At 40.8% G+C, this 25,891-nt stretch overlaps 2 protein-coding genes across 7 annotated transcripts in view; one reads left to right on the top strand and one right to left on the bottom strand.

Annotated features, from left to right (window-relative positions):
* ESCO2 (establishment of sister chromatid cohesion N-acetyltransferase 2) overlaps positions 1-8,428 on the bottom strand; it is a 30,554-nt gene extending 22,126 nt beyond the window's left edge. The window contains exons 1-4 of the mRNA XM_011983876.1: positions 8,217-8,428; positions 7,264-7,332; positions 5,663-6,467; positions 2,591-2,684 (exon numbers count right to left, since the gene is read on the bottom strand). Coding sequence (XP_011839266.1) covers positions 2,591-2,684; positions 5,663-6,467; positions 7,264-7,316 — 952 coding nt within the window. The 5' untranslated portion in view covers positions 7,317-7,332; positions 8,217-8,428. The remainder of the gene's footprint in view (positions 1-2,590; positions 2,685-5,662; positions 6,468-7,263; positions 7,333-8,216) is intronic.
* Positions 8,429-10,149: 1,721 nt separating this feature from the next.
* Positions 10,150-25,891, top strand: part of CCDC25 (coiled-coil domain containing 25) — a 46,637-nt gene continuing 30,895 nt past the window's right edge. For 2 of the 6 annotated variants that reach the window (XR_001006454.1, XM_011983881.1), the window contains exons 1-3: positions 10,160-10,290; positions 17,701-17,748; positions 22,404-22,443. Coding sequence is in view for 3 of the 6 variants with exons in the window: in XM_011983881.1 (XP_011839271.1) it covers positions 10,263-10,290; positions 17,701-17,748; positions 22,404-22,443 (116 nt within the window). In the remaining 3 variants the exon portion in view is untranslated. Of the gene's footprint in view, positions 10,291-17,700; positions 17,749-22,403; positions 22,444-25,891 lie in introns of all 6 variants that reach the window. The other 4 variants (XM_011983878.1, XM_011983877.1, XM_011983882.1 and 1 more) reach the window with 4 other exon arrangements.

The following is a 25,891-nucleotide window of genomic DNA, read 5'->3' as shown; positions in this document are numbered from 1 at the left end:
AGAAGCTGGCCTAAGTAACTTCAGCAAATGGTGTTTTAACTAGAAGTTATAAGGATAAAGACAAAAAGACACTACTTAAAATTGCACTCTAGGCTGAGTGCAGTGGCTCACGCCTATAATCCTAGAAAATACGTATATTATTTAATATATATATATTATTAAACTAGATATGGAATTCTACAAAGGGAAAAAATTGAAAACATATCACATTTAGAAAAGAATGGCATGAGTTGATACAGGATTCCACAAAAGCTTACTTCGGCAATAATTACATACAGAAAAAGACACTGAATTAGATAAGATTCATCTCAACCTCAACATGAACAATGAGATGAAAGGTAAGGGAGGCCGAGGCACGTGGATCACCTGAAGTCAGGAGTTCGAGATGAGCCTGCCCAACATGGCGAAACACCACCTCTACTAAAAATACAAAAAAATTAGCCGGGCATGGTGGTAGACACCTGTAATGCCAGGTACTCAGGAGGCTGAGGTAGGAGAATCGCTAGAACCCTGGGGGCAGAGGTTGCAGTGAGCTGAGATTGCACCACTGCACTACAGCCTGGGTGACAGAGTGAGACTGTCTCAAAGAGAAAAAAAAATTGCACTCTAATTGGTTAATATATTTCTCACAGGGGTATGAATTAACAATTATGAAATGTTTTACATGTTTACTGGGACAGAACAAATAAGTAGGTGAATAGTGAATAGTAGGAACTAAGTTTCTCACTGTCTGAGAGGGAAGTTGCAGATGAAAAAAGGATAGAATAAATCCTAGAGTACTGGATTAGAGTTGGAGATATCAACGTCCAGCTGGCGATATGCAAACAAAGAAATAAGACAGGAAATGTCACAGACAAGACTAAAGACACATTACAATTAAACATAATACAGTACCTTGGATTGGATACTGGGACAGAAAGAAAACATTAATAGAAGATTCCAAATAAAGTTTAGTTAATAGTAATATACTACTACCAATATTTGGTAAACTCCAAATAAAGTCTAGTGTTTATGGCCGGGCACAGTGGCTCACGCCTGTGATCCCAGCCCTCTGGGAGGCTGAGGCGGGTGGATTACTTGAGGTCAGGAGTTTGAAACCAGCATGGCCAACATGGTGAAACCCCATCTTAACAAAAATTAGCCGGGCATGGTGGCGGACGCTCTATAATCCCAGCTACTTAGGAGGCTGAGGTGGGAGAAATGCTTGAACCCTGGAGGCAGAGGCTGCAGTGAGCCGAGATGGTGCCACTGCACTCCAGCCTGAGCAACACAGCAAAACTCCATCTCAAAAAAAAAAAAAAAATTCTATACCAATACCAGTTTCTTAGTTTTGACAAAGGTATTATAACATAAGATGTTAAGAACTGAGGTAACAGGGTAAGAGATACACTGCTATTTTAACTTTTCTGTAAATCTAAAATTATGGCAAAACAAACAGTCTATTAAAAGAAAAGACCAAAGTTAAAACAGCGACTGATTTGAGGAAAATAGTAAGTTGAGAGTGGGCTAAAAAAACAAACTTTAACTTTGCACTGAAAAATGATTAGAGCTTATCCTCTAGAAATAAGGCCAAGGCAGGTGAGAGTCTGAGCTGCTATGGGTAAGTTACTTAACCCAAGTCCATTTCCTCATCTATAAATGGGCATATCAGGACCTACAGTAGTTGGGAGAATTAAATGATACACTGTAGTTTTTAAGTAATAAAATTTTGGTCTTTTTATATAACTGTCATGATTTCTGCCATATCCTTATACCATTGTATTATTTTTATTCACTATCTTTCTTTAAATGGACTTAGACAATGTACTAAAATATATTTTAAAAGAAAAATTTATAACTATTGTAAGTAGATGGCATTGTTTTTGTTATATGTTCTATTGTATCAGTGCTTTGAGCACAATCTATGAAAAACATAACTTATACTAAATACTTAGCACTGCCTGATATATATATTCAGCACTCAGTAAATACTAGTTATTAGCATCATATCTCAGAATCATAAAAAAAGCTTTATGTATTCATAATTTATTAAGCTAATTGAACACTGATAGCATAAATTAGGAATACGATTTCAGAACTGACAGAAATTTAAAAATTAACTTTAACTCTTTAGAGATCTCTTCCTAGATCATACAGCTAATTAGCAGTAAACCTAGACAAAAATCTCATGGTTCCTGACATTTCAGTGTCATTTATAAGACTTGGTAAGTTCTGCTCACAACTGGGCTTTGATCACAAATATACCTAATAGTTTTAACTTACATTGTTTTGGGAGAAAGATAGAGGAGGTATGATTTTATAATGAGAACACTCAACTCTAGAGAGCTTAAGTAACTTGGCCACAGCCATAGACCAATTAAGACTACCATTTTGTCTAAAATTTTAACCTAGGATCTTCTTGTTTCTTGTTTTTCAAAACGCAATGCACTGTTTTACTACAGAAAACAGTGTCACAGAGATAAAAACAAAGATACTAACTACAGGCACACGACTGAAAAAAGAAAGACCCAAAAATTATTATAAGAATTATTATTATATAACATATGTAATAAAGCATTAAGTAGTTAAATTCATGCTAGTTTTCTCTTACTTGTCTTATTCTCACCAAGAGAATCCTCTGAAGGAAAAGCTTCATTTTTATCAACTTTATGTTCCTTTGACGAAACTCTGTCATCTGATGAATCCTGAAAATAGGTTAAAAAAAAAAAAAAGGAACAAATCTAATTTTTACCTGTTTTCTAGTGAATGAATCCCAGATCTATTTCTAAAACAAAGGATTTGGTTTATTATGAATTACATTTCATAATGTGATTTTCAATTGTCAAACTATTTTTAGGAAAACTTCCCCTGTATTCACCAAGTGTACATTATCTTTTAAAAGCCAGAGTATGGCAGGGTGCGGTGGCTCATGCCTGTAATCCCAGCACTTTGGGAGACTGAGGTGGGTGGATCACGAGGTCAAGGGATTGAGACCATCCTGGCTAACACGGTGAAACCGTCTCTACTAAAAATACAAAAATTAGCTGGGCTTGGTGGCACACACCTGTAAGTCCCAGCTACTTCGGAGGCTGAGGCAGGAGAATCGCTTGAACCCAGGAGGCGGAGGTTGCAATGAGCCGAGATCATGTCACTGCACTCCAGCCTGGCGACAGAGCAACACTCCATCTCAAAAGAAAAAAAAGCCAGAGTACACATATTGTAATCTGTCATCCTCTCAAAAATGTGTTATACTTCCTGATAGAGACGGCAGAATGATTGCAGACCATCACTTTCATAATGAAATGAACAAAAAAGTCAGTAAAAATGGCAAAAATTTCCCCAGCAGCCACCAAACTGGAAAGGGACAACTTTTTGCCATGAACTTTTAAAATGAGCAGCTAACGAAAGAATAACTTTCTAGAGTCACTGCAGAGTAGCAGGAATGTGGGAAAAGCAAAGTAGAAAAAATTCTGACAGATTTCCCTCATACTAATTTGGTAATTACTAGGGAATATACGGCTTGGGGAAAAAGGAAAAACCTCTTGGTTAAAATATAACTTCTACTACTCAAAACCGTAATATCCCAGCAGAGGTCGGATAACCCATCAGTTTAACACTTTTCAGGGCTCCATGAGTTGGGGAAAGGGTATCCTCATGAAAATCAGATTCACCGGCCGGGCGTGGTGTCTCACATCTGTAATCCCAGCACTTTGGGAGACCAAGGCAGGTGGATCACGAAGTCAGGAGTTCAAGACCAGCCTGGCCAAGAGGGTGAAACCCCGTCTCTACTAAAAATACAAAAATTAACCAGGCATGTTGGCGGGTGCCTGTAATCCCAGCTACTTGGGAGGCTGAGGTAGAGAATTGCTTGAACTCAGGAGGCGGAGGTTGCAGTGAGCTGAGATCGTGCCACTGCACTCCAGCCTGGGCGACAGAGAGAGACTCCATCTCAAAGTAAAAAAACAGAAAATCAGATTCGCCCTTAGCTAGCAGAGATGAATTCTAGACATGGGTATTTAGCAATATCCTGAGAAAGTATAGTCCCTTTCCACAAATTTAAAATGACAAAAGCCCAGCCTCCCAAACTACTGAAAACTAACTCAATACCAAACCCATAAAGTGAAGCTAAGAAAATGAAAATAAGACAGAAAAGAGAATTACAGAATTCTGTTACACTGCTTACAGAGAACTCATCAGGTCACCATTCATTTGGTACACCACCAGGCTGTACCAAATAGATCATCATCATTAGGAGATGTATAGGGAAACTGCAGATTCTTTGTTTTACTGGATTGAGACAATTTTAGCTTGAGTTATGCCCCAACCTTTCAAAAAACTTAATTTTCATGTAAATGTATAGGTATAAAGCAGTTTAATAAATTTTGACGAAGCTTACTCTTGTAATCAAAATCCCTATCAAGACACAGAAGTGTTTTGTTGATATAAACAGAAAATGAATTAGTAAAATTAGACTGTCATGGCTTAGCCAGCAAGAACCTATCTCATTTAACAATCTACTTGGCCATACTTGATAAACAGGAAAAAAAATATTTACAGTGAGGACTAAAAACTTAAATGCCTTACAAGGGCAGCAGTAAGTAAAATTATCAAAATTAAACTCATCTAAATATACACTGACTTAGAGAAATGAAGAGCCAGCCCATACTTGTCAAATGCTATGATACTCAGCCTGATATTCAGCTGATTATTGCCATGTAGAAATGAAGGCTCAATTTTCAATATTTCATGAGACACCAGAAATTTCTTGTATTTAAAAATAATTTTGGCTCCAATTTTAAAATTATGTAGGCCAAGCAAAACATTTATGGGCGAGATTTGGTTTACTGGCCACCAGTTTATAATCTTTGCCACTGAGGTTTGAAATTTAGGTGATTACAAGAGATATGAACTGGGGTTGAATTTGAGAGAAGTGAGTGAGGAAGGCAACGATGAGAGGTGGGTTAGGAAAGACATGACTATAAGCCTGAGTATACTGGGTATCACATATGCCTACCATTTCTCCAGCTACAAGGGTTGTGATGAATATAAACAAGCCACCATAGACATGGAAGCCCTGATCTGGGAGACAACCTTTCTTAAGGCTGCTTCATTGGCTTTCTGTCCCTAGCTGCCCCACAAAACCCAACTTTTTTTCTGACGAAGGTTATAGACAGAAGATCAGCAACAGAAGTTCTAGACCAGCATGGTCTAATATGGTAGCCACCAGCTACATGTACCTATTGAGAACTTAAAATGTGGCCGGGCCAGGTGCACTGGTTCACACCCATAATCCCAGCAATTTGGGAGGGTGAGGCAGGTGGATCACTGTAGCCCAGTAGTGCGAGACCAGCCTGGGCAACATGGTGAAATCCCAGCCTCTATAAAAAAATGCAAGAATTAGCCAGGTGAGGTGGTGTGCACCTATAGTACCAGTTACTTGGTAGGATTGCTTGGGTCTAGGAGGTTGAGGTTGTAGTGAGCAGTGTTTGTGCCACTGCTCTCCAGCCTGGGTCACAAAGACCGACCCCATCTCAAAATAAATAAATAAATAAACTCCTTACAATAACTAAACACTATGCTATCTGGCTTTATAAAAGCAGTCCAGAAAATAAAATTTTATTCAACTATGTCATACTAAAGTTTTATTATATAGCCATTTTTAAAGTGATATATTTAGCTTTACCTTTATTAATTCCTCTTGATTTTTACTGCTTGCACTTAGCCGAATGTTCAATTTCTCTTCTAGGATTAAGCACTTTGGCACCTGCCTTGTCTCAAAAGCTTTTTTTTCACTGACAGTCTTTACATCAGAATCTTCAATCACTTCTGATTTATTCTTTTGGGTGCCCCGTGACAGCTCATTTTCCAGGGACCATTTTCTAAGAGAGGATTTTTTTCTACTAACAAAAAATGCTGCTCCACCCTGGAGCGTAACTTGTGGTTTTATTTTTTGGCTTAGAACCCGAGGAGCACTGGGATTATTTTCAGCTGAGTGACAATTATTTTCTTTCTCCATAATTGGCTTATAGATCACTCGATTTTGCTTGGGATTTCTAGAATTCCTTGATACAGGCTTGATGTGTCTATACCTTGGTTGATACTTAGCAGTTAAACTCTTCTGTGATTTTTTGTTGTTCTTCTTGGAACAGACTGGTTTTCCCTGCATTTTTTCTGTCACAATGGGAAAAGATATATCTTCATCATTAGTTTTTAGACAAGTAGATCTACTCTCTTTTATCAGCTTTCTCTCCAGTGGATTGAGGTACCACTTATTTTGGTTGTAGAAAGATACAGTGGACACAGAAGATTTAAATTGTGAGCCTTGATTTGCTGATGGCAGTCTATTTATTTCAGTTGTTTTGAGTGCACTTAAAACAAAATGCCCTTGTTGAGAGCAATGCAGGTTTTCTTCATTTTTATCACTGTTTTGATTAAAACAGTGCTTTTTATTAGGTGATGGAAACAGATTTTCAGTGAAGTGTAAAAGGCTATAAAAAAAAAAGTCCATTAAGATTATTTTGTGTCAAAATTTACATAAATCTACTGCTAAGTAATAAGCTCTACTTATAGGTCATATTAATACATGTACCCCCAAACATACACACAATTTTCTATTAGTTTAACAGTAGGATTCTCAAATTCTGTCTTTATCAAATAAAACATTCAAATATCTTCCCAAAGAGCCCAATGTTCATGAAAACAAACACCATACACAAAGAAGCTTTGCTAGACATATATGCATGTGTTTTAAAATCTATTTCTATGTGTTGGCCATATATAAATGATAGCTCATATATTTTGCTCTATTGTCTACAAGTCCCCTATAATAATTGTCTGTAATGAACTGACCCTCTGGGACTTTTCCTGGGTAGAGTAATTAATATCTGAGTACACAAACTTTCTAGAATTGTTTCCAGACAAGCATCTACTGTATGCAAGACACTACATAAAATATTATAGGGGAACAGAAAGGAACAAGGTAATAGCCGATCTGGTATATTTCCTAGCCATAGAAAATAGCTTTCTTCAATAGGCTGCTTCTATGTCAAAAGAAAAAAACAAAAACCAAAAAACAGCCTTCTTTGATTCCCTTGAAAAGGACTAAATAATTCGTTATGAAAACTTAATGTATTTCCTAGCTAAAATTAAAATATAGGTTATCAGGTAATCACTGTAGCCACAAGGAGTAGGCTAGTGGAAGAACAAAAATTTTAGAAAATGGGAGAGAACAAGAGAGACAAGGTGGATTTTTCTAAGAGTTTCTATTCGTAGGCTGAGATTCACCTGTCACAGTTCAAAGAATCCTGTTTCCTCTTCCTTGGAGTAAGAGCTGCCATTTTCTTTATTGAATTCCTAAAAGAAATGACAATAACCACATTCATCAAAATATTAAAAGTCGCTTTATCAAAATTACACCCCCTTTAATTAGTCTATTTCACACCAAGTTAAAACCCTATTTTCCGGGAGGCCTTCCTCGACACTGCTCTCCTTCCACCCCTCCCAGGGTTACACGCGCTTGTTCTGCTTCCATGGCACCCTGTATTTCCCTAATAGTCCATTTAAGACATTTTCTTCTTGTTTCCCCATCTCAACAGCCTTCAATGAAGGCAGAGACCGTTTGTAACTTTTCATCAGAGCCCAGCAAGAAAATGGGTGAAGCACAGTCCTCTGCCATTTTCCTAGCTGAGGAGCCTGGAGCAAGCCGTTTGCTTCCCTTTTTATAAAAATCCCCTAAAGTCGTGAGGCTGCTGAAAACAAATGCAAGAATGCACGAGCAGGCGGCTATGTGGCTCGTCAGAGTTCATTTCCTTCCCCTTCCCTGGCATCAGGTAAATTTCCCCCAAAGCAGCACACAAGCGTTATTTCAAAGCCATTAATAAATGAACAAACTGAAAGGCCAAGGTCTCTGGGAATTCAGGTCGAGCTGCGGCTTAAGGGATGGCCCCTCTGGGGCTAAGCGAGGAAAGGTAGGAGAGGAAAGCGTCCCGACCCTGAACCCGGTCAGGGAAACAAACAAACCCTAAACCCAAAACAAGCAAACGCCGACGTCGGGAAGATGGAAACCCAGCGCCTGTGAGCGCGGAGAACGGGTTAGTGGCTTCTTCGGTCTCGGGGCCGCGGACCTGCCGAGCGCCAAGCAAAAGCTCTTTTCCCGTGACATTCGTCCCCACGTCCCATAAGGTCTCCCGCTCGCCTCAGCCTTCCACAGCCCTGCCTCGGCCTACTCCAGAGGTTACCTGCGCCTCAGAACCCGGCAAGCTCTCCTCAGCCCAGCCAGCCGCTCCGTGAGCGTCTTCAAATTATCGCGCGCCAGGCTAGGAGGAAGCCGCTGCGTTCCGATTGGCCACGGCTCAACGCTTCCAGGGACTGGCTCGGTGATTGGTGGAGCACCCGCCCTTACCCCGCCCACCCTGGCGGCTGTGTCCAAGATTCTCGCGCCCTGGTGAGGTGAAAAGCTCTGAGGGAAACCACGCCGCCCACAATTCCCTGCAGCAACGCCGGGCTGCGTTCCCGGGGCCTCGTTTAGGTGCATTCTGGGAATTGTAGTTCTCGGTCCGGTTGAAGTCGATATACATTCTGGGGTCACTTGGGGTAAGAAATTTTTGTAAAATGGCCTCTCCAACATGGCGACAGAGCAAGACTCCGTCTCGAAAATAAATAAATAAATACAGGCCTCTCCAAGATTCTGAATGCACTTATTTTTCACATTTGAAGCTTGTTAGTTTCATTTTTATCAGTAACTTTAGGTTTCTATTCACTATTTTATTTTTAAAATTAAAATATAAAACTTAACACCTGCTATGTGCCAGGCATTCTTAGATGCTTTACATGTTTTGTTTCTTTTACTTCTCACCACAATCCATAAGGTATTAATATCTATTGCCATTCCCATTTTACAAATAATACAACTGAGAACCCCAAAACAATTGCTATTTACAGAACAGAGTTAAATTCTTACTTTGGAAAACCAGAAAGTTCCTAAAACGTTTATTGTTAGCTATTGTTACTATCTTTGTGTCACCAGCTCCTGGTACAGTGTTTCTGGCACATTTTTAGTTTCAAATAAGTTTAGGGTTTTATGTTTATTTTTTCGAATTTAATTTTCACAAATTTGCATGTCATCCTTGAGCAGGGGCCATGTTAATGTTCTCTGTATCATTCCAATTTTAGTACACATGCTGTCAAAGCGAGCACATAAATAAATTTCGTTAAGTGATGCCCTCAATGTCGTAGAATGAAGTCAGTGAGAGTGATTTAAGAGTGTCAGTTTAAAAGGAAAGGCTGAGGCAAAAAAATAAGAATGTAGAGTTTGCTTGAGTTAAAGCGGAGACAGCTGCCCAGAAGATTCCACCCCCCCGACCCCCCACCCTCCACCAGTAGCTTTGGATATGAACTCTGTCCGGCCTTTGCTACAAGCAGGTTTTTAAAGACGAAAAAGGAGGACAGGAAGTGGGCTGATACACAACTGTCAAGCATTTTCATTTATAGAAACTACATGCATCAGTGATTGGCTAGACGTTGTTAAGCTGTAGGGTGTGGGTCATAGTGTCTTGTGTGGCAGTGTGAGGTTAGTAGGTAGCTACTTGTGGCAGAAGCAGGTAGTTTCAGGAGATGAATACATAGCTCAAGGGGATAGTAGAACATGATGGGGTCTCATTTTAATGCCTCTCCAGACCTAGTAATTTAAAAGGACTCACATTCCTCAGATAAAAGTGCTTTCTCAAAAGAGAAATAATCAGGGCAAAACCAAGTGCTGTAGGAGCCTTACATGAGTATGATTATTCCTACTTTACAGCAGGAGTACCTCTGAGGTTCAGAGGTTTGGGATGGCAGGCCTTCGATTTGAGCCAGAACACAGTCCAATCCCCAAGAGGCATATTCCCCAGGTGAGTATCAGAAACAACTGGCTTGTGTGCTATGTTCTAAACCCTTGGCGCCCATTAACTTATTTAACCCTAAAAAATATCCTGTGACTTAGCTGCTCTAGTATCATCTTCATTTCGCTGCTGAGGAAAGTGAAGCACAGATAGGTTAACCAATGTGCCCAAGATGCCTCTTTCCCTTAACCCACAAATCATTGAACCAAACTCCTTGCCAATACCCTTCGCCTCGCCAGGACTAAAGATGGCGCCCACGGCCGGCGTTATGACGCGCCCCGACGTCCGCCGGAAGTGCACGGAGGAGTTCCGAGAACCAGGCGGCCGCCGAGAGTCTGGTATCCTGAGCTTCGTGAGTTGAGCGCTGCTGCTCCGCGGTGGAGTCACCGCATCGCTCCCGTGATCATGGTGTTCTACTTCACCAGCAGCAGCGGTGAGTGGGCGCCGCGCCCTCCGGGACCCTGCTGGACAGCGGGCTCCGAAGCCGGGACCCCCAGTCCGCAGCTGCGCCTGATCCTCGCTCTAGAATGCCTCCTCGATGCGAGTGCCTCTTCCTGCGGCCTCTCGTTCCCCCAGCACGTCTGTCCCTCCCACAACTGCAGGGTTTCCCCCGGCGTCTCCTCGTCATGGCGTGGGGGGCGCGGAGGGGCGATGCCACTGCTGTATTTGTATCGGGGAGTTCTCGTCCTCCAATCGGAAAGACGTCCCGTCACTCCCTGGAATTGGGCCAGAGCCTGTGGGCTCCTCCACACACCTTATCCCAAGTCTTCTTCCCACCTTCCATCTGCGGCCTTTATTGTGGCTGCGCCCTGATAATTATCCCCCGTGAGAAAGGACACACCTGCTAACAACTTTTTCTTAAGGGAAGTGCGCTTTACCCTTTCAGGAAGGGGTTGTAGGGTCTGGGATGCAACAGAAAACAATAAAAAGACCCTGGAATGTCCACTCAGCCACTCCCTGGGCAGTTGATGTCCCAGATCTCAGAAGTGACCTGTGATAATGCTCTGACTTATCTTTGACAGATAAGGAAAGGGTGCTTTTCGTTCCCAGGAAATGCCATGTTCCGAATTGGTTTCATTCTGTTCCTGTTATTCCCCTTTCCTAAAATCAACCCCTAGCTAATTCCCTTAAGACAGTTTTGGCCCATCTTTTCCAAGATGCCTTTCCTGATCCTAGCTCCCACCCCAAGATTGCTTAGCTGTTCCTTTTCTGGGACCCACTTAACGTTCCAAGTATGCCTTTGGCATTGCACTTATCACGTGGTATTAAATGGTGTCTGCTTGAGCTAGAGTGTAAGCTCCTTGAGGGCGTGGACAGGATCTCTTTACAGTAGTGCCTACTTGTCCTGTGTTTCGCTTTCCGTGGTCACATCATCACAAGAAGAAAAAGAGTGAGTACAGTAAAATAAGATATTTTGAGAGGGAGAGAGAGAGCAGAGTCACATAACTTTTATTACAGTATGTTGTTATAATTGTTCTATTTCATTATTAGTTGTCGATAATCTCTTACTCCACCGAACTGATACATTAATTTTATCATAGGTATATATGTATAGGGAATACCAGTACCATGCCTCCCTTAATGACAAGAAGACATTCTGAGAAATGCTCCATTAGGCGGTTTCATTGTTGTAGCAACACGGTACAGTATACTTAAACCTGTGGTATAGCCTACCACAAACGCGGGCTGTACGGTATACCGTGTTGCTCCTAGGCTACAAACTTGTACAGCACGTTGCTGTGCTGAATGGCTGTAGGCAATTGTAACACAATGGTATTTGTGTATTTAAACGGGCTCAACTTAGAAAAAGTGAGTTGCACCACGGTGTTATGATGGCTACCAGGTCATCAGGCAATAGTGATCAGAATTTTTCAGCTTCGTTATAATGTTATGGGACCACCATAGTATGTGTGGTCTGTTGCTGACCAAAGCATCATTATGTGGCAAATCCCTTTTATATATGGAATTCAGTATTGTCCTCGGTTTCAGGCATCTACTGGAGATCTTGGAAGGCATCCCCCACAGATAAGGGGGGACTACTGTACTTGTTTCCCTAACTTAGTGACTGGCTAGTAGTTCTCAATAAATGCTTGTTGAATAAATGAATGCCATTTTTTTCTTACTCATAGCACCGTCTATTCTGTTGCTACTCTATATGCTAAAGGTGAGGTTTTTTTGTTTTTTTTGTTTTGAGATGGAGGTTTGCTCTTGTTGCCCAGGCTGGAATGCCATGGCACGATCTCGGCTCACTGCCGCCTCCACCTCCCGGGTTCAAGCAATTCTCCTGCCTCAGCCCCCTGTGTAGCTGGAATTACAGGAATGTGCCACCAAGCCTGACTAGTTTTGTATTTTTTTTAGTACAGACGGGGTTTCTCCATGTTGGTCAGGCTGGTCTCGAACTCCTGACCTCAAGTGATTCGCCCCCCAACCTTGGCCTCCCAGAGTGCTGAGATTACAGGCGTGAGCCACTGCGCCTGGCCTAAAGGTGAGATTTATTTTATGTATTTATTTTTGAGACAGAGTCTTGCTTTATCACCCAGGCTAGAGTGCAGTGGCACGATCTTGCCTCACTGCAGCCTCCGCCTCCTGGGTTCAAGTGATTCTGGTGCAGCTGGGATTACAGGCACCAGCCAACATGCTTGGCTAATTTTTGTATTTTTAGTAAAGATGGGATTTCATGTTGCCCAGGCTGGTCTTGAACTCCTGAGCTCAAGTGAACTGCCCACTTCGACGACCTCCCAAAGTTCTGGAATTACAAAAGGTTGAGTTTTTGTTTTGTTCTGTTTTTTGTTTTTTTGAGATGACTTCTCCCTCTGTCACCCAGGCTAGAGTACAGTGGTGTGATCTCAGTTTACTGCAACCTCCACCTCCTGGGTTCAAGCAATTATCCTGCCTCAGTCTCCCAAGTAGCTGGGATTACAGGCACACGCCACCATGCCCGGCTAAGTTTTGTATTTTGTTAGTAGAGATGGGGTTTCACCATGTTGGCCAGGCTAGTCTCAAACTCCTTACCTCAGGTGATCCACCCGCCTCGGACTTCCAAAGTGCTAGAATTAAAGGCGTGAATCACCACGCTCGGCCAAAAGGTAAGATTTAAGTGAAACTAGTTCCACATTGTTTGTGTGGGTTTGAATAAGGTGATACTTTCTCTTTAGAAATAAGATGGAGGCCCAGGTAAGTTGTAACTCACAGACCCTACTCTTCTACCGTCATCACACTGACATCTCCTTATTTTTCTCAGTAGTTTAGGTTTCCACAGTGTGCGCCGTGAGCTATTTCTCTGTTTCTGTACATGTGGTTTGTTTTACCCATATTATTAAAATTACTAGAAACAAAATTCAAAACCAGCCTGAAAAATCGTATACCCTTATAGGCCTCTAAGCATTTTCATTCTTGGCAACTCAGGCATCTCTTTATAGCTTCTCCACTCGTGAATCTTCAACAACATAGATATCCATATAAACCCAACAACGGAAAAACATATACAGGCAGGGTGTGTAGGTACTGAATGTATTTTATGCTATTCTATTCCCCTTAAAGTTACTCTAAATTCTTTAAGTGCTAGTCACACATACACAGCTGCCCTTAATAGAACAAAATGCTTCACTAGATTTGTGGGTCCTGTTTTTTTTTCATTGACTTCCATTATAATATTAGAACTGTTTCCTGTTAGAAAAATATTTGGCCTCTAAGCCTAATAAAACTGCACTTGTGCAGCTGATCTTTTACAACCGCAAAGTTAATGGAAAAATCATAACTTTCTCAGTAAAATAGTAATAAAACTTTACATATTGGCAGTATAGAAACAACAAATATATAGAATCTTCAGGAAATGAATTTGTATGGCTTGCCAAGTTTTCAACTAACTGATGGTTTTTACTGCATAAAAACTTTTTTAAAATGGGAAGAAAATCTTCATAGGAAGTTGTTCTTTTACGTTTTAAGATTAATATCTGACTAAAATGTGTTCCATTTTCATTCTTTCATGCTGTCTCATAAGGGAATAATTGAACATTAGTCTAATATGTCAAATTCAAGACCATCTGATTGTAGATACTTGGCTCAAAGTCCACTTGTACTTTTAATACCTGTTAATGTCATCTACCTAAAAGTAGGTTGTTCTATAAATTGTGAAATAATCAGATCACCTCTGAAGTTGGATTGGTTGCTACCCGTAAGTCAAGTGTCTTCCAAATAATGAGTTCCAGTACTAGTTAGCCGTATTATTTAGATGAGAATAACAAATGAACTAGAATAATTCAGTTTACTTTTCCTTCTTAACATGGAAAGGAACTTAATTCAGACTTGTTGCGCAACAATGATGTTCCTTTATATTTTTCGTCTTCTTTTCTTTTTTTTTTTTTTTTTTCTGTTGCCCAGGCTGGAGTGCAGTGGCATGATCTCGACTCACTGCAACCTCTGCCTCCTAGGTTCAAGCGATTCTCTTGCCTCAGCCTCCTGAGTAGCTGGGATTACAGGCATGCGCTACTATGGCTGGCTAATTTTCATATTTTTAGTGGGGACGGTTTCGCCATATTGGCCAGGCTGTTCTTGAACTCTTGGCCTCAAGTGATCCTCCTGCTTCAGCCTCCTAAAGTGTTGGGATTACATGCGTAAGCCACTGTGGCAGACTAATTTTCTATTATGACATAATTTCAGTCTTTCAGAGAAGTTACTAGTAAAAGATTTCATGTATATTCTCCCAGAGTACTCCCAATTTTTTTTTTTTTTTTTTTGAGACAGTCTCACTCTCACCCAGGCTGAAGTATAGTGGCAAGTGTAGTGGTGCAGTCACAGCTCATTGCAGCCTCAACTTCTTGGCCTCAAGTGATCCTCCCACTTTAGCCACCACAGCCAGCTAATTTTTAATTTTTTTTTTATAGAGACAGGGTTTCCTCATTTTGCCCAGGCTGGTCCCGAGCTCCTGGGCCCAAGTAATCCGCCTGCCTCAGCCTCCCAAAGTGGTGGGATTACAGACGTGAGCCACTGTGACTACAAATTCTGGCATTTTACCACATGCCTTGTCTTTCTTTTTCCCTTTCTCTTTTTCTGTACTTTTTTCTCTCCCACACACCTTTTTCCTGGACCATTTGTTAGTAAGTTGCAGTTAACCCCTGAATGCTTCAGATTTGTTTTTCTAAAATCAAGGGCATTCTCTTCTCAAAAGACATTTTTCATTATCAAAGTTAGGAAATTAACATTGCAGCATGGCTATTATCTAATGAACAGGCTTATATCCAGTTCCTATTAGTGTTGTAATGATGTATTTGTAACAAATATACCATACAAATCATTGTTGCATTCTTTAGGTGTCATTACTCTGTAGCCTCCTCTAATCAGGAGCAGTTGCTCAGTCTTTGTCTTTCATGGCATTGTTAGTTGAATTACTTTGTAGAATGCCCCTCACTTTAGGTTTCTTATGGTCATTTTCTTAATCACCTCATTTAATAAGTCAACCATCAAAACATTCCTCTGTTATTCTTTTGACTGTAGCTTAGAGAGCTTGGCCTGCAGAGATAACTTTATTAATATTTTATGTCAGTTGTTATTTTTTCTTTCTTGAGACAGTCTTGCTGTCGCCCAGGCTGGAGTGCAGTGGCACAATCTTGGCTCACTGCAGCCTCTGCCTCCCAGGTTCAAGCAATCCTCATGCCTCAGCCTCTCCAATAGCTGGAATCACTGGCGTGTGCCACCACACCTAATTTTTTTTTTTTTTTTTTTTTGAGACGGAGTCTTGCTCTGTCGCCCAGGCTAGAGTGCAGTGGTGAGATCTCGGCTCACTGCAAGCTCCCCCTCCCGGGTTCACACCATTCTCCTGCCTCGGCCTCCCAAAGTGCTGGGATTACAGGCGTGAGCCACCACGCCCGACAGTAATTTTTGTATTTTTAGTAGAGATGGGGTTTCAACATGTTGACCAGGCTGGTCTCAAACTTCTGGCCTCAAGTGATCGGCCCACCCTAGCCTCCTGAAGTGCTGGGATTACAGGCGTGAGCCACTGCACCTGGCCTATATCGTTATTTTGAAAATTCTGTTCTAATTGCAAAAGCCATCTGTACGTTTTATAGCAGGCTAACCAAGGTAACTGTTGTTAAAAAATGTTTATGCTTCCATACATATAAATAAGTATGTGCTTATGTAAAAATAAAACATGTGTGTGTATACCACACACACATACCATTATAAGTTATTTTTTATAAATTGAATTTTCTTATATATAGATACACAAAAATACTGTTCTGGTACTTAATTTCTTCACCTGCCATTTCTTTTTAATGGGTACATGGTATTTTGTTTATGGATGTTCAAATCTGTAATATATCTAAAGAGTCTCTATTAAGGGGTGTTTAGGTTGTAAAAAGATTATTGCTTGGTGGAGTATTTTGGTACTCTATTATGGTGACATTATAGGTAGTGACATTATAGGATTGAAAGGGTATACACTTGAACTGTTGCCCGGCCATTCAGAGAGAATCTGAAATGCTTTTTAGTTTTATTGCCACCCTTTTGGCATTTGTTACGTGCTACACTAAGGCCTGATCAAGGTACCACAGTGGTCAGTAATAGACAAGCGTTTCTGTAAACTTGGCAATGCACACATTCTTTCAAGGTACCTTTCTCAACTACTTCTGTACTTAGTTACTATAAATGTCAAACAAAGGAATTAGGTTTTTCTCCCCCAAGAAAGGCAACTAGGATTGATCACTTAAGAAACTTTTCATTACTGAAAGTACAGGAAATCTCTCTGATACAAGACTTTTTAATTTAGGAGAGCGTATTGCTCTTTGTCCTTCAGGGCTCCAGGTACATGTGTGTGTTCTGTGCTGTGGTATCATAGCCAACAGACTGTCCAGCCCAACCCTGCACTTATCCGTACTTTGCTTCAGTGTGTATTTACGCTTCAGTACTTCTTCGTCGCAGGCTTTGTAGCCTGAGGGCCCGGTGTCTGTAAATTCAGGAGTTTAGTCTAATTGGATCAAACAAGTTTTGGTAGACTAGCTTTGAAACCTGGCACTCAGTTATAATTTCAGTAGGAAACTTTAATCCAAGATCAGGGATGTCTGCAATAAAACACTACCTTGGTAAAGCAAATGTCATTTCTAGGATAAGTCATACCCAGAAGATTCTACTTGATTTAGGACAGTTGTTTCTAACCCTGACCTTACATTAGAGTTACTTGGAAGGCTTTTAGAAAACACAAATGCTCACTCTTGCCCACCGTAGATTTGGATTTAGTTGATCTGAGGTGAAGCTGGGGCATAATTAGATGATTCTAATGTAGATCAGGGGTCAGAGTCACTGGTTTAGAAGTTGGAGAATCATGGTCTCCCTGAATGCAATAGAGAGCCTGTTAGAATTCGCAGCACACCTGGAATATGATGGGTAATATTGGCTAAAAAAATTATGCAAAATAAAACTTTCATGAACATAGGAACTTAGTTGTGGGGTTTAGTTTTCTTTTCTTTTTTTTTAATCTTGAAGGGTAAAGTATAGGACTGGACTGGTGATACCATTGAACTGTAACCCTGAGAAAGTAGGAAAGTAGCTATTGATAGGGATGGTAAACTTTTTCTTTTGGGGCCAGATAGTAAATATTTTAGGCTTTGTGAGTCACCTACAATCTCTGTGGCTTATTTTTCTTTGTTTTGCTTTTTCTTCCAACCCTTTGAAAATGTAAAAACCATTCTTAGCTCAAGGGCTGTTCAAAAACAGGTGGTAGGCTGGACTTGGGTCATGAGCCATGGTTTGCCAACCCCTAATGTAAGCATTGTCACTAGTTTTTCACATGGAACAATTTTGTTGGTAATGAAGTTACTAATTGTTTTTTATTTTTGTTTTATCTTAGTTAATTCATCTGCCTACACTATTTACATGGGAAAAGATAAATATGAAAGTAAGTTTTCAAAAGCATTTGATTTTTAAATTTTCAGCAGGTAAGTGTTATGTCTCTCTCACCACCTTCCATGCCCCCGACCCGGTTTGTTGGTTCTAAGTTTTCACCTACTTTGATAAACTAGCTTATGAGAAACAAAACAAGCTCATCCATTATAAGGAACTCCAAAGGATTAACTTTCCTAGAATTTAATTGTATAAAATAATATTTGAACTAATTGGTCCATCCGTTGCTGATTAGAAACTTACACTTTACAAGAAGTATTATGTTGTTATTTGATTTACAGTAATATGAATCACAGATTAACCTTTGCTGTTTACTTCAAATTAAAAAAAATCCTCTGTGGTTTGAACTTTGGTGATCATTTTCTGTCTTTTTTTTTTTTTTTTTGGAGGGAGTTTTGCTCCATTGCCCAGGCTGGAGTGCAATGGCACGATCTCAGCTCACTGCAACCTCCGCCTCCTGGGTTCAAGCAATTCTTCCACCTCAGCCTCCCGTGTAGCTGGGACTATAGGCATGCGCCACCACATCTGGCTAATTTTTAGTAGAGACAGGGTTTCACCATGTTGGCCAGGCTGGTCTCGAACTCCTGACCTCAAGTGATCCACCTGCCTCAGCCTCCCAAAGTGCTGGGATTACAGGTGCGAGCCACTGAGCCTGACCCATCTATTTTTTACAACCATTTTAAAATGGTTAAATTAGTGAAATTAGTGAAAACATACTTACTGGGGCTTTTGAGGCTGAAAATGCTCTTTTTGAGTTAAGAAATACTAGTATTTTTCGGCCGGGCGCGGTGGCTCAAGCCTGTAATCCCAGCACTTTGGGAGGCCGAGACGGACGGATCACGAGGTCAGGAGATCGAGACCATCCTGGCTAACACGGTGAAACCCCGTCTCTACTAAAAATACAAGAAAATTAGCCGGGCGAGGTGGCGGGCGCCTGTAGTCCCAGCTACTCTGGAGGCTGAGGCAGGAGAATGGCGTGAACCCAGGGGGGCGGAGCTTGCAGTGAGCCGAGATCGCGCTACTGCACTCCAGCCTGGGGCACAGAGCAAGACTCCGTCTCAAAAAAAAAAAAAAAAAGAAAAGAAATACTAGTATTTTTCAAACTTCGTTGACCGCTTTTCTTAGTATGAAGTACATTATGTTTTGATGTACACGTTCATATCGCTAAAACAAAAACTTACAGAAATTACTCATACTACTTGCTATTCCCTCTTTTTACTATTTCTGTTTTATTTCATTTTTGAAAGCTAATCTCAATCTGCTAAATAAATTTTTTGGCCCACTAATAAATTTGAACTAAAGTTTAAAAAAAGAGTAGGTTTTCATGATAATAAAGTTATGACATTAACTTTGGGTGTGACTTAATGGTGAAGCAGTCTGCAGCATATTAATACTTGAGTTTTATATTTCTCTTACCCATAAATCATCACAAGTAACATTGACTATTAAAGCATTTTTCTTATGTAGCTGAGGAGGTGCTGCTGTCTCCCTATGTTATGTTGAACAATAAGGCGGAGTAGCAGGAATCATGATTATCTATCGTGAATACAAATCCAAATATGTTTTTCTTTGTACCATATCAAGAGTGGGAACCTGAGGCTTAGATTACTGAGAAGCACTAAAGCAGAGTTAGTTGCCACATATGCTTGTGTGAGTTTTGCACTGTGCAACCTAGTGGGTGGGGTGTGAAGGGCTGCCTTGATTCTGGTTCACACGAATGGGCTAGCAGTGGTGCCAGCCTAAGGCAGCTGTGCCAGTGACATTCCCACTGTGTCTCTTCTGTCCTTCTCTGTTCATTTACTGTTTGCTGGGGGCTTGTCTTTATGGGACCATGTTCCAGCCTGTGTCAGGTATCCGAAGAGGAAGATTTAGTTTGCGCTTTCACAGCATTCAGGTGGACTTACACACAAAAATAAGTATGGCCCAATTTTATTGTGAATGTACTCCAAAAAGTAAGGTCTGTTTTTTAAAAACTATAGACAAAATGAAGTAACATGAATAGTAAATGCTGTAGAAGTAGACAGATGAGAGATAGTAAATGTGATTGAAAGCTGAGAAGGCTTTGTGGAGGAGTGGGTTAGGATGGACTAGATTGTGGAATCCTTTGAATGTCTGTTGTAGGAATATATAGATACAAATCTAGATACATAATTTATGTCACAGATATAAATTTAGATGATATTTTTAGAGCTCTCTGGAGTGGCATTTTGCTGTCATTAAAACCTATGTAGAAAAAAATGTAAGAGGCCAGGCATGGTGGCTCATGTGAGCCTGTAATCCCAATACTTTGACAGGCGGAGGCGAGAGGATCACTTGAGCCCAGGAGTTCGAGACTTGCCTGGGCAACATAGGGAGACCCTGTCTCTACAAAAAACAACAATAAAAGAAAATATTAGCTGGGCATAGTGACACACACCTGTTGTCCTAGCTACTCAGGAGGCTAAGGCAGGAAGATGGCTTGAGCCTGGGAGGTAGGCTGCAGTGAGCCGTGATCGTGCCACTGCATTCCAGCTTGAGTGACAGAGCGAGAATCTGTTGTCTGAAATAGTGTATGTATGTATGGAACACTTTTTCTCTAGGAACTCTTAGAGTCATTTGGAGGTATCAACTTTTCCTAGGCTGCCTTGTAAGAATGGATATTACTTCTCTAAATCACCCCATTGTCTGGCATTCCTAGCCCATTGCATTTATTTCTAATAGTCTTTATGACTTCAGACCAAGAACTCATTAGAACCATCAATTTAAGTGAAATGATTTACTTTCACTGAAAAGCTTTCAGGTCTGTTCTTTTTATCAGCCAGCAGGTGTCATCAGGGAGCCAAACTTTGCCTGACTGAGGGAAAGAGATTTTTTAAATTTCTCTTTCCTTTTTCTGCTTACCTTTTGGCTATTTGCTCAGTCCTACTTAAAGCATTCGAAAGCCTTTCAGAAAACTGATGGTGTCTACAGTTGTTATGAGTGCCTTCACCCAAGATGTGTCTTCCTTTTGCTTTTCCTTTTCTGGACAGTAAATACCCCATTCAAATTATATAGACCATACTTTCTTGGGTACATTTTAAATCATCACATATGAATCATTCACAATTTTTTTTTTTTGAGACAGTCTCTCACTCTGTCACCCAGGCTGGAGTGCAGTGGCGTGATTTCAGCTCACTGCAACCTCCACCTCCTGGGTTCAAACAATTCTCCCACCTCAGCCTCCCAAGTGGCTGGGGCCACAGGCACGTGCTAACCATGCCTGGCTAATTTGTGTAATTTTAGTGGAGACGGGGTTTCGCGGTGTTGGCCAGGCTGGTCTCAAACTCCTGACCTTAGATGATCTGCTTACCTCAGCCTCCCAAAGTGCTGGGATTACAGGCGTGAGCCACTGTGCCCAACCTCGTTTACAATTTTTAAATTGGCATTTAATGCTTAAATACTTCTGTATTAAACAGAATTATTACCAATTATTATGGCTATATGAAATATTTATTGATATAACCTTTATGTAGTGATATATATTAGCCTTAAAAAATGTGCATTCACTTTGAGCGAATACTTTAGCTTTTAGAAATATACCTTAAGGAAATAATCAGAAATATGGACAACTTGATTTAAAACATTTATTGAAGCATTTATAATTAGAAACAACCCAAAGGCCAACAATAGAAAAGTGTATTCATATAAGAGAATTAGGTGGTCATTGTTCCCAAAGAACTTTATTTTTATTTTTATCTAATAAATACATAGTTTAAAAAGTTAAGTAGTAATAGAATGCTTAGAATTAAAAAAAATATCCGGCTGGGCACGGTGGCTCACTCCTGTAATCCCAGCACTTTGGGAGGCCGAGGTGGGTGGATCACAAGGTCAGGAGATCAAGACCATCCTGGCTAACATGGTGAAACCCTGTGTCTACTAAAAATATTAAAAAATTAGCTAGGCGTGGTGGCGGGTGCCTATAGTCCCAGCTACTCGGGAGGCTGAGGCAGAAGAATGGCGTGAACCCAGGAGGCAGAGCTTGCAGTGAGCGGAGATCGCGCCACTGCACTCCAGCCTGGGTGACTGAGCAAAACTCCGTCTCAAAAAAAAAAAAAAATCCTTTTTAATACCCATGTTCCACCCCACCCTGTACCTCCCCAGATAATTACTTTTCACTCTGTTAGCTATTTCTTCTGGTATTTTATTTCCATATGTGATAGAATTTTAGGTGATTTTTATTTTCTTTTTATACTTCTATTGTTTGTTTTGTTTTAAATTTTCTGTAATTTTATAATCAAGTTATTTTTCTTAAGTAAAATAGTGCTTTAAAGTTTCAGCAAGATCATTTTAATGTTTAAGTATTATTAGGTGAGCTGATTTTCTGAAACATCTAATGTGGCTGCATTGTTTGTCAGTGTTAGTTTTATTATCTTCATATAGAAATATCTGAGCCTTAGATTAGAAGTATTATATAAATTTATAAAAATTATAGGTCTATATTGTCCAATTTTGAAAATTATTATTTTTTTTTTCTGTATTTTCAAGCATCAAGGCCTCTGAATTACTCTTCTTCATTGAGGGAGAGAGAAATTTGTGGGAGGAGCTGACATTTCTCCCATTCTTAACTTATAAACGCTGGCATATCTTCATTTGACAGTTTTTGCTTCTTTGTTTTCTCATGTCTCATTGCAGATGAAGATCTGATCAAGCATGGCTGGCCTGAAGATATCTGGTAAGTAACAATTTTGGTTCTGCTCTCTGTAGATCATCGTTTCCTTTCTTAGACTTGGCCAAGCATTCAAACTAGAATCGTGCTTTGTACTGTGGTTTATGGGTCTTCAGGGGTAAACAGCTGACTGCCAGTTCCCTTCATTTCTAATTACCTTGCAAGTTGGAAATGATGTTTTTGAGTTTGATCTCAGGCTTGAGAGCAAAGACCTCTAGGACACAGGCCTTCTTTTTCCTCCTTTTGTCTCCACGCCGTAGTAAGTTACTGAGACCACACCTCACTTAAATATTCAGGCCACTGTTCTTGAGTGGTAAAATGAAGACTCCACATGAAGCAATGAAGAAAATAGATACAGGCATCCATGTAGATGGAATAGATGGAGGTTCTGACCGGTCCAACTTTAAAGGAAGCACACTTGTTCCCCTTTGTCTTCTAAACTCCCTGATGAGTTTAGCTCTGTCTTGATCCAATCCCAACGCCTTCTCTCTAAAACAATGTATGCAAACTGTTTTAAATAATAACATATACTTTCTTAGTCTCCCTTTGAGATGATTTATTTTGCTCACAAAACCCAGTCCAAAAAAAAGAATACGAAACAAACAAAAAGACTTCATTTAAGCTGAATTCTTTTCTCTGTCTTAGAACACCATTTAGACTTCTACCATTCAGACTTGGGACCGTTTATGAACACGTGGGCTTCTGTCCTATAACACTCTCACACCCAGTTTACTTTATTTGTCTTCATCTTCAGCTTCCACCACTGACTCTGACCCTAGTGTTGTCTCTCTTCTGGAGCACAGTCCTGCCTATGGAGTGGATATCATCTTCCCAACTCCTCATACCTCCTACTAAACGTTATCCCTGAAGATAAAGGCACCTGGCTCCCGTTTGCTTTATTATGATAGTGAACATCTGTCAAGCACTTAACTATATGCCAAATACTACTAAGTGTTTACCTCCAGTAGTACATTTAATTTCACAACAACCCTGTGAAATAGATATTAATATTATGCCCATTTTTTCAGATGAGGAAATTAAGGTTAAGAGAAACTGACCAGGTCTGCTCTGTCTGCTACTGGCTCCGGCTCTGGTTCTAAGTCACTGCTTCTGTCTCCTCCAGACTGCTACTCTTTTGGCTTCAACTCCTTTCTTCTCCCAGGCTGTTGCTGCAGCTCTCTCTGGACCTCTTTTCTCCAAATGTGGACACAGACCCCTCACTTAATTCCCTCTAGTGATGGAGCTGAGCCTGCTGCTTTTTAGTAGAGTTGATTTAATTTTCTTTTTTTTTTTTTGAGACAGAGTTTTGCCCTTGTTGCCCAGGCAGGAGTGCAATGGCGCGATCTCGGCTCACTGTAACCTCTGCTTCCTGGGTTCAAGAGAGTCTCCTGCCTCAGCCTCCCAAGTAGCTGGGACTACAGGTGCCCATCACCATGCCTGGCTAATTTTTTTGTATTTTTAGTAGAGACTGGGTTATCACTGTGTTGGCCAGGCTGGTCTCGAACTCCTAACCTCAGATGATCCACCTGCCTCAGCCTCCCAAAGTGCTGGGATTACAGGCATGAGCCACCACGCCCGGCTGGAACAAAGGAATTTTAAAGGCTTTTTAAAATCTGGTCCCTATTCCAGCACAATAGCCTGTCTTCTAAATCCAAATATGTCCTCAAGTTAAACCCTGCTTGGTGCTCTCTTGCCTCAAGTGGGCAGTGTGCAATGCTGAAAACAGCCAGACTGGGGCTGCCCGCCTTCCTGGAGCCTGAGGCAGTAAGCTGTATGAGGACAATGACCACCTATTTCATTAACTACTATGTTCCCAGTACCTAGCATAGGTCCTGGCACATAGTAGGTATTCAGTAAATATTTGTTGATTTCCTAATTGACTCTCTGCCAGCATAGAAATAGTCCCCATGAACACTTCCCTACAATGGCCACATCACAGTTATCTTCATTTTGAGCTCCTGCCACCTGCAGCTGGATGATTTTCAGTTGTTTTTAAGGACCAGCTATCTCTAGACTCTCATGGAAATAAGAATGGCTGCACCTGTTAGGCAGTTAGCTGATGGAAATTTTTAACCTATCAGGTTTGAGGCATGAATACCTGCATAGAGAAGGCTACATAATCAGATGCAGCCTGAAAATCAGTGTACCACAGTCTTCTACCTGACTTTCATTTGTTTAATTAAATAAATGGAAGAGAAATTTCCAGTTTACAACCCACATCCAATAAATTATGACCTCAGTTTTTCATTTCATTAAGGTTAGTACTTCCCAAATTGGTCTACAGATACCGAGAGGCCCATTTTGACCCCCTGTAATAGTCTTGAGATGAATGACTCTTGTTGGATGTGATTGGCTTTTACCTTCAGACGCTACACTTGAGGTGTGATGTGAGTAGGTGTAGACCTCAAAACCCATTCCAGCTGTCAATTTTGGACATACTCCAGGGAGTGCTAAGAATGATCCTGAGTTGATCACCATTCCAGCGTGGGGTGTTTGCCTGCTTCACTTTGTGGAGCTTTTGAATCATTCATTACCTCTGTGAATGTCAGCATCTGAATTTATCCCGGAAAACCTCCTGAGGCTCTTTTAAGCAAAGGGTTTTCCTAGGAATCAGTGAGAATGGAACTAAATTCATCTTTTCTTTTTTTTTTTTTTTTTTTTTTTTTGAGACAGTCTTGCTCTGTCACCAAGGCTGGAGTGCAGTGGTGCAGTCTTGGCTCACTGTAACCTCCACCTCCTGGGTTCAAGCTATTCTCCTGCCTCAGCCTCCCAAGTAGCTGGGATTACAGGCATGCACCACCACAACAGGCTTATTTTATTTATTTATTTATTTATTTATTTATTTATTTATTTATTTTTTGAGATAGAGCTTCGCTCTGTCACCTATGCTAGAGTGCAGTGGTACCATCTCAGCTCACTGCAACCTCCGCCTCCCGGGTTCAAGTGGTTCTCCTGCTTCAGCCTCCCAAGTAGCTGGGACTATAGGCACCCACTACCATGCCTGGCTAATTTTTTTGTATTTTTAGTAGAGATGGGATTTCACCATGTTGGCCAAGCTGGTCTCCAACCCCTGAACTGAAGTGATCTGCCCACCTTGGCCTCCCAAAGTGCTGGCATTACAGGCGTGAGCCACCGTGCTTGGCCCTAAATTCATCTTTAAATGTAGGAAAATAGAAATAGTGTGCATTTACTGTGTCCAGACCTCCTAATGATTAGTATTTCCACAGACTCCGCTTTAAGTAGTTGGACAGCCCAGCTCCAGGGCCCTGAACGTGTATCCTCAGACAGTTTATGCTCATTTAGGGAAGTTTCTGGTCTCTGCATTCAGAAAAGGGTAACAGGGAGAGGAAGATAACAAGGGTAAGAGGGAACTATGGTTATAATTTAAACTTTGAGTAAATGTTTAGAAAGATTTGAGAAGTCGTTTGTTTCTTTTTTAAGGAAACTTGCTCAA

Source organism: Mandrillus leucophaeus, unplaced genomic scaffold (assembly GCF_000951045.1).
Source record: "Mandrillus leucophaeus isolate KB7577 unplaced genomic scaffold, Mleu.le_1.0 Scaffold256, whole genome shotgun sequence".
Classification (NCBI taxonomy): Eukaryota; Metazoa; Chordata; class Mammalia; order Primates; family Cercopithecidae; genus Mandrillus; species Mandrillus leucophaeus.
Note: the sequence above shows the minus strand (reverse complement) of the source record. Positions and strands in the feature narration are given on the sequence as shown.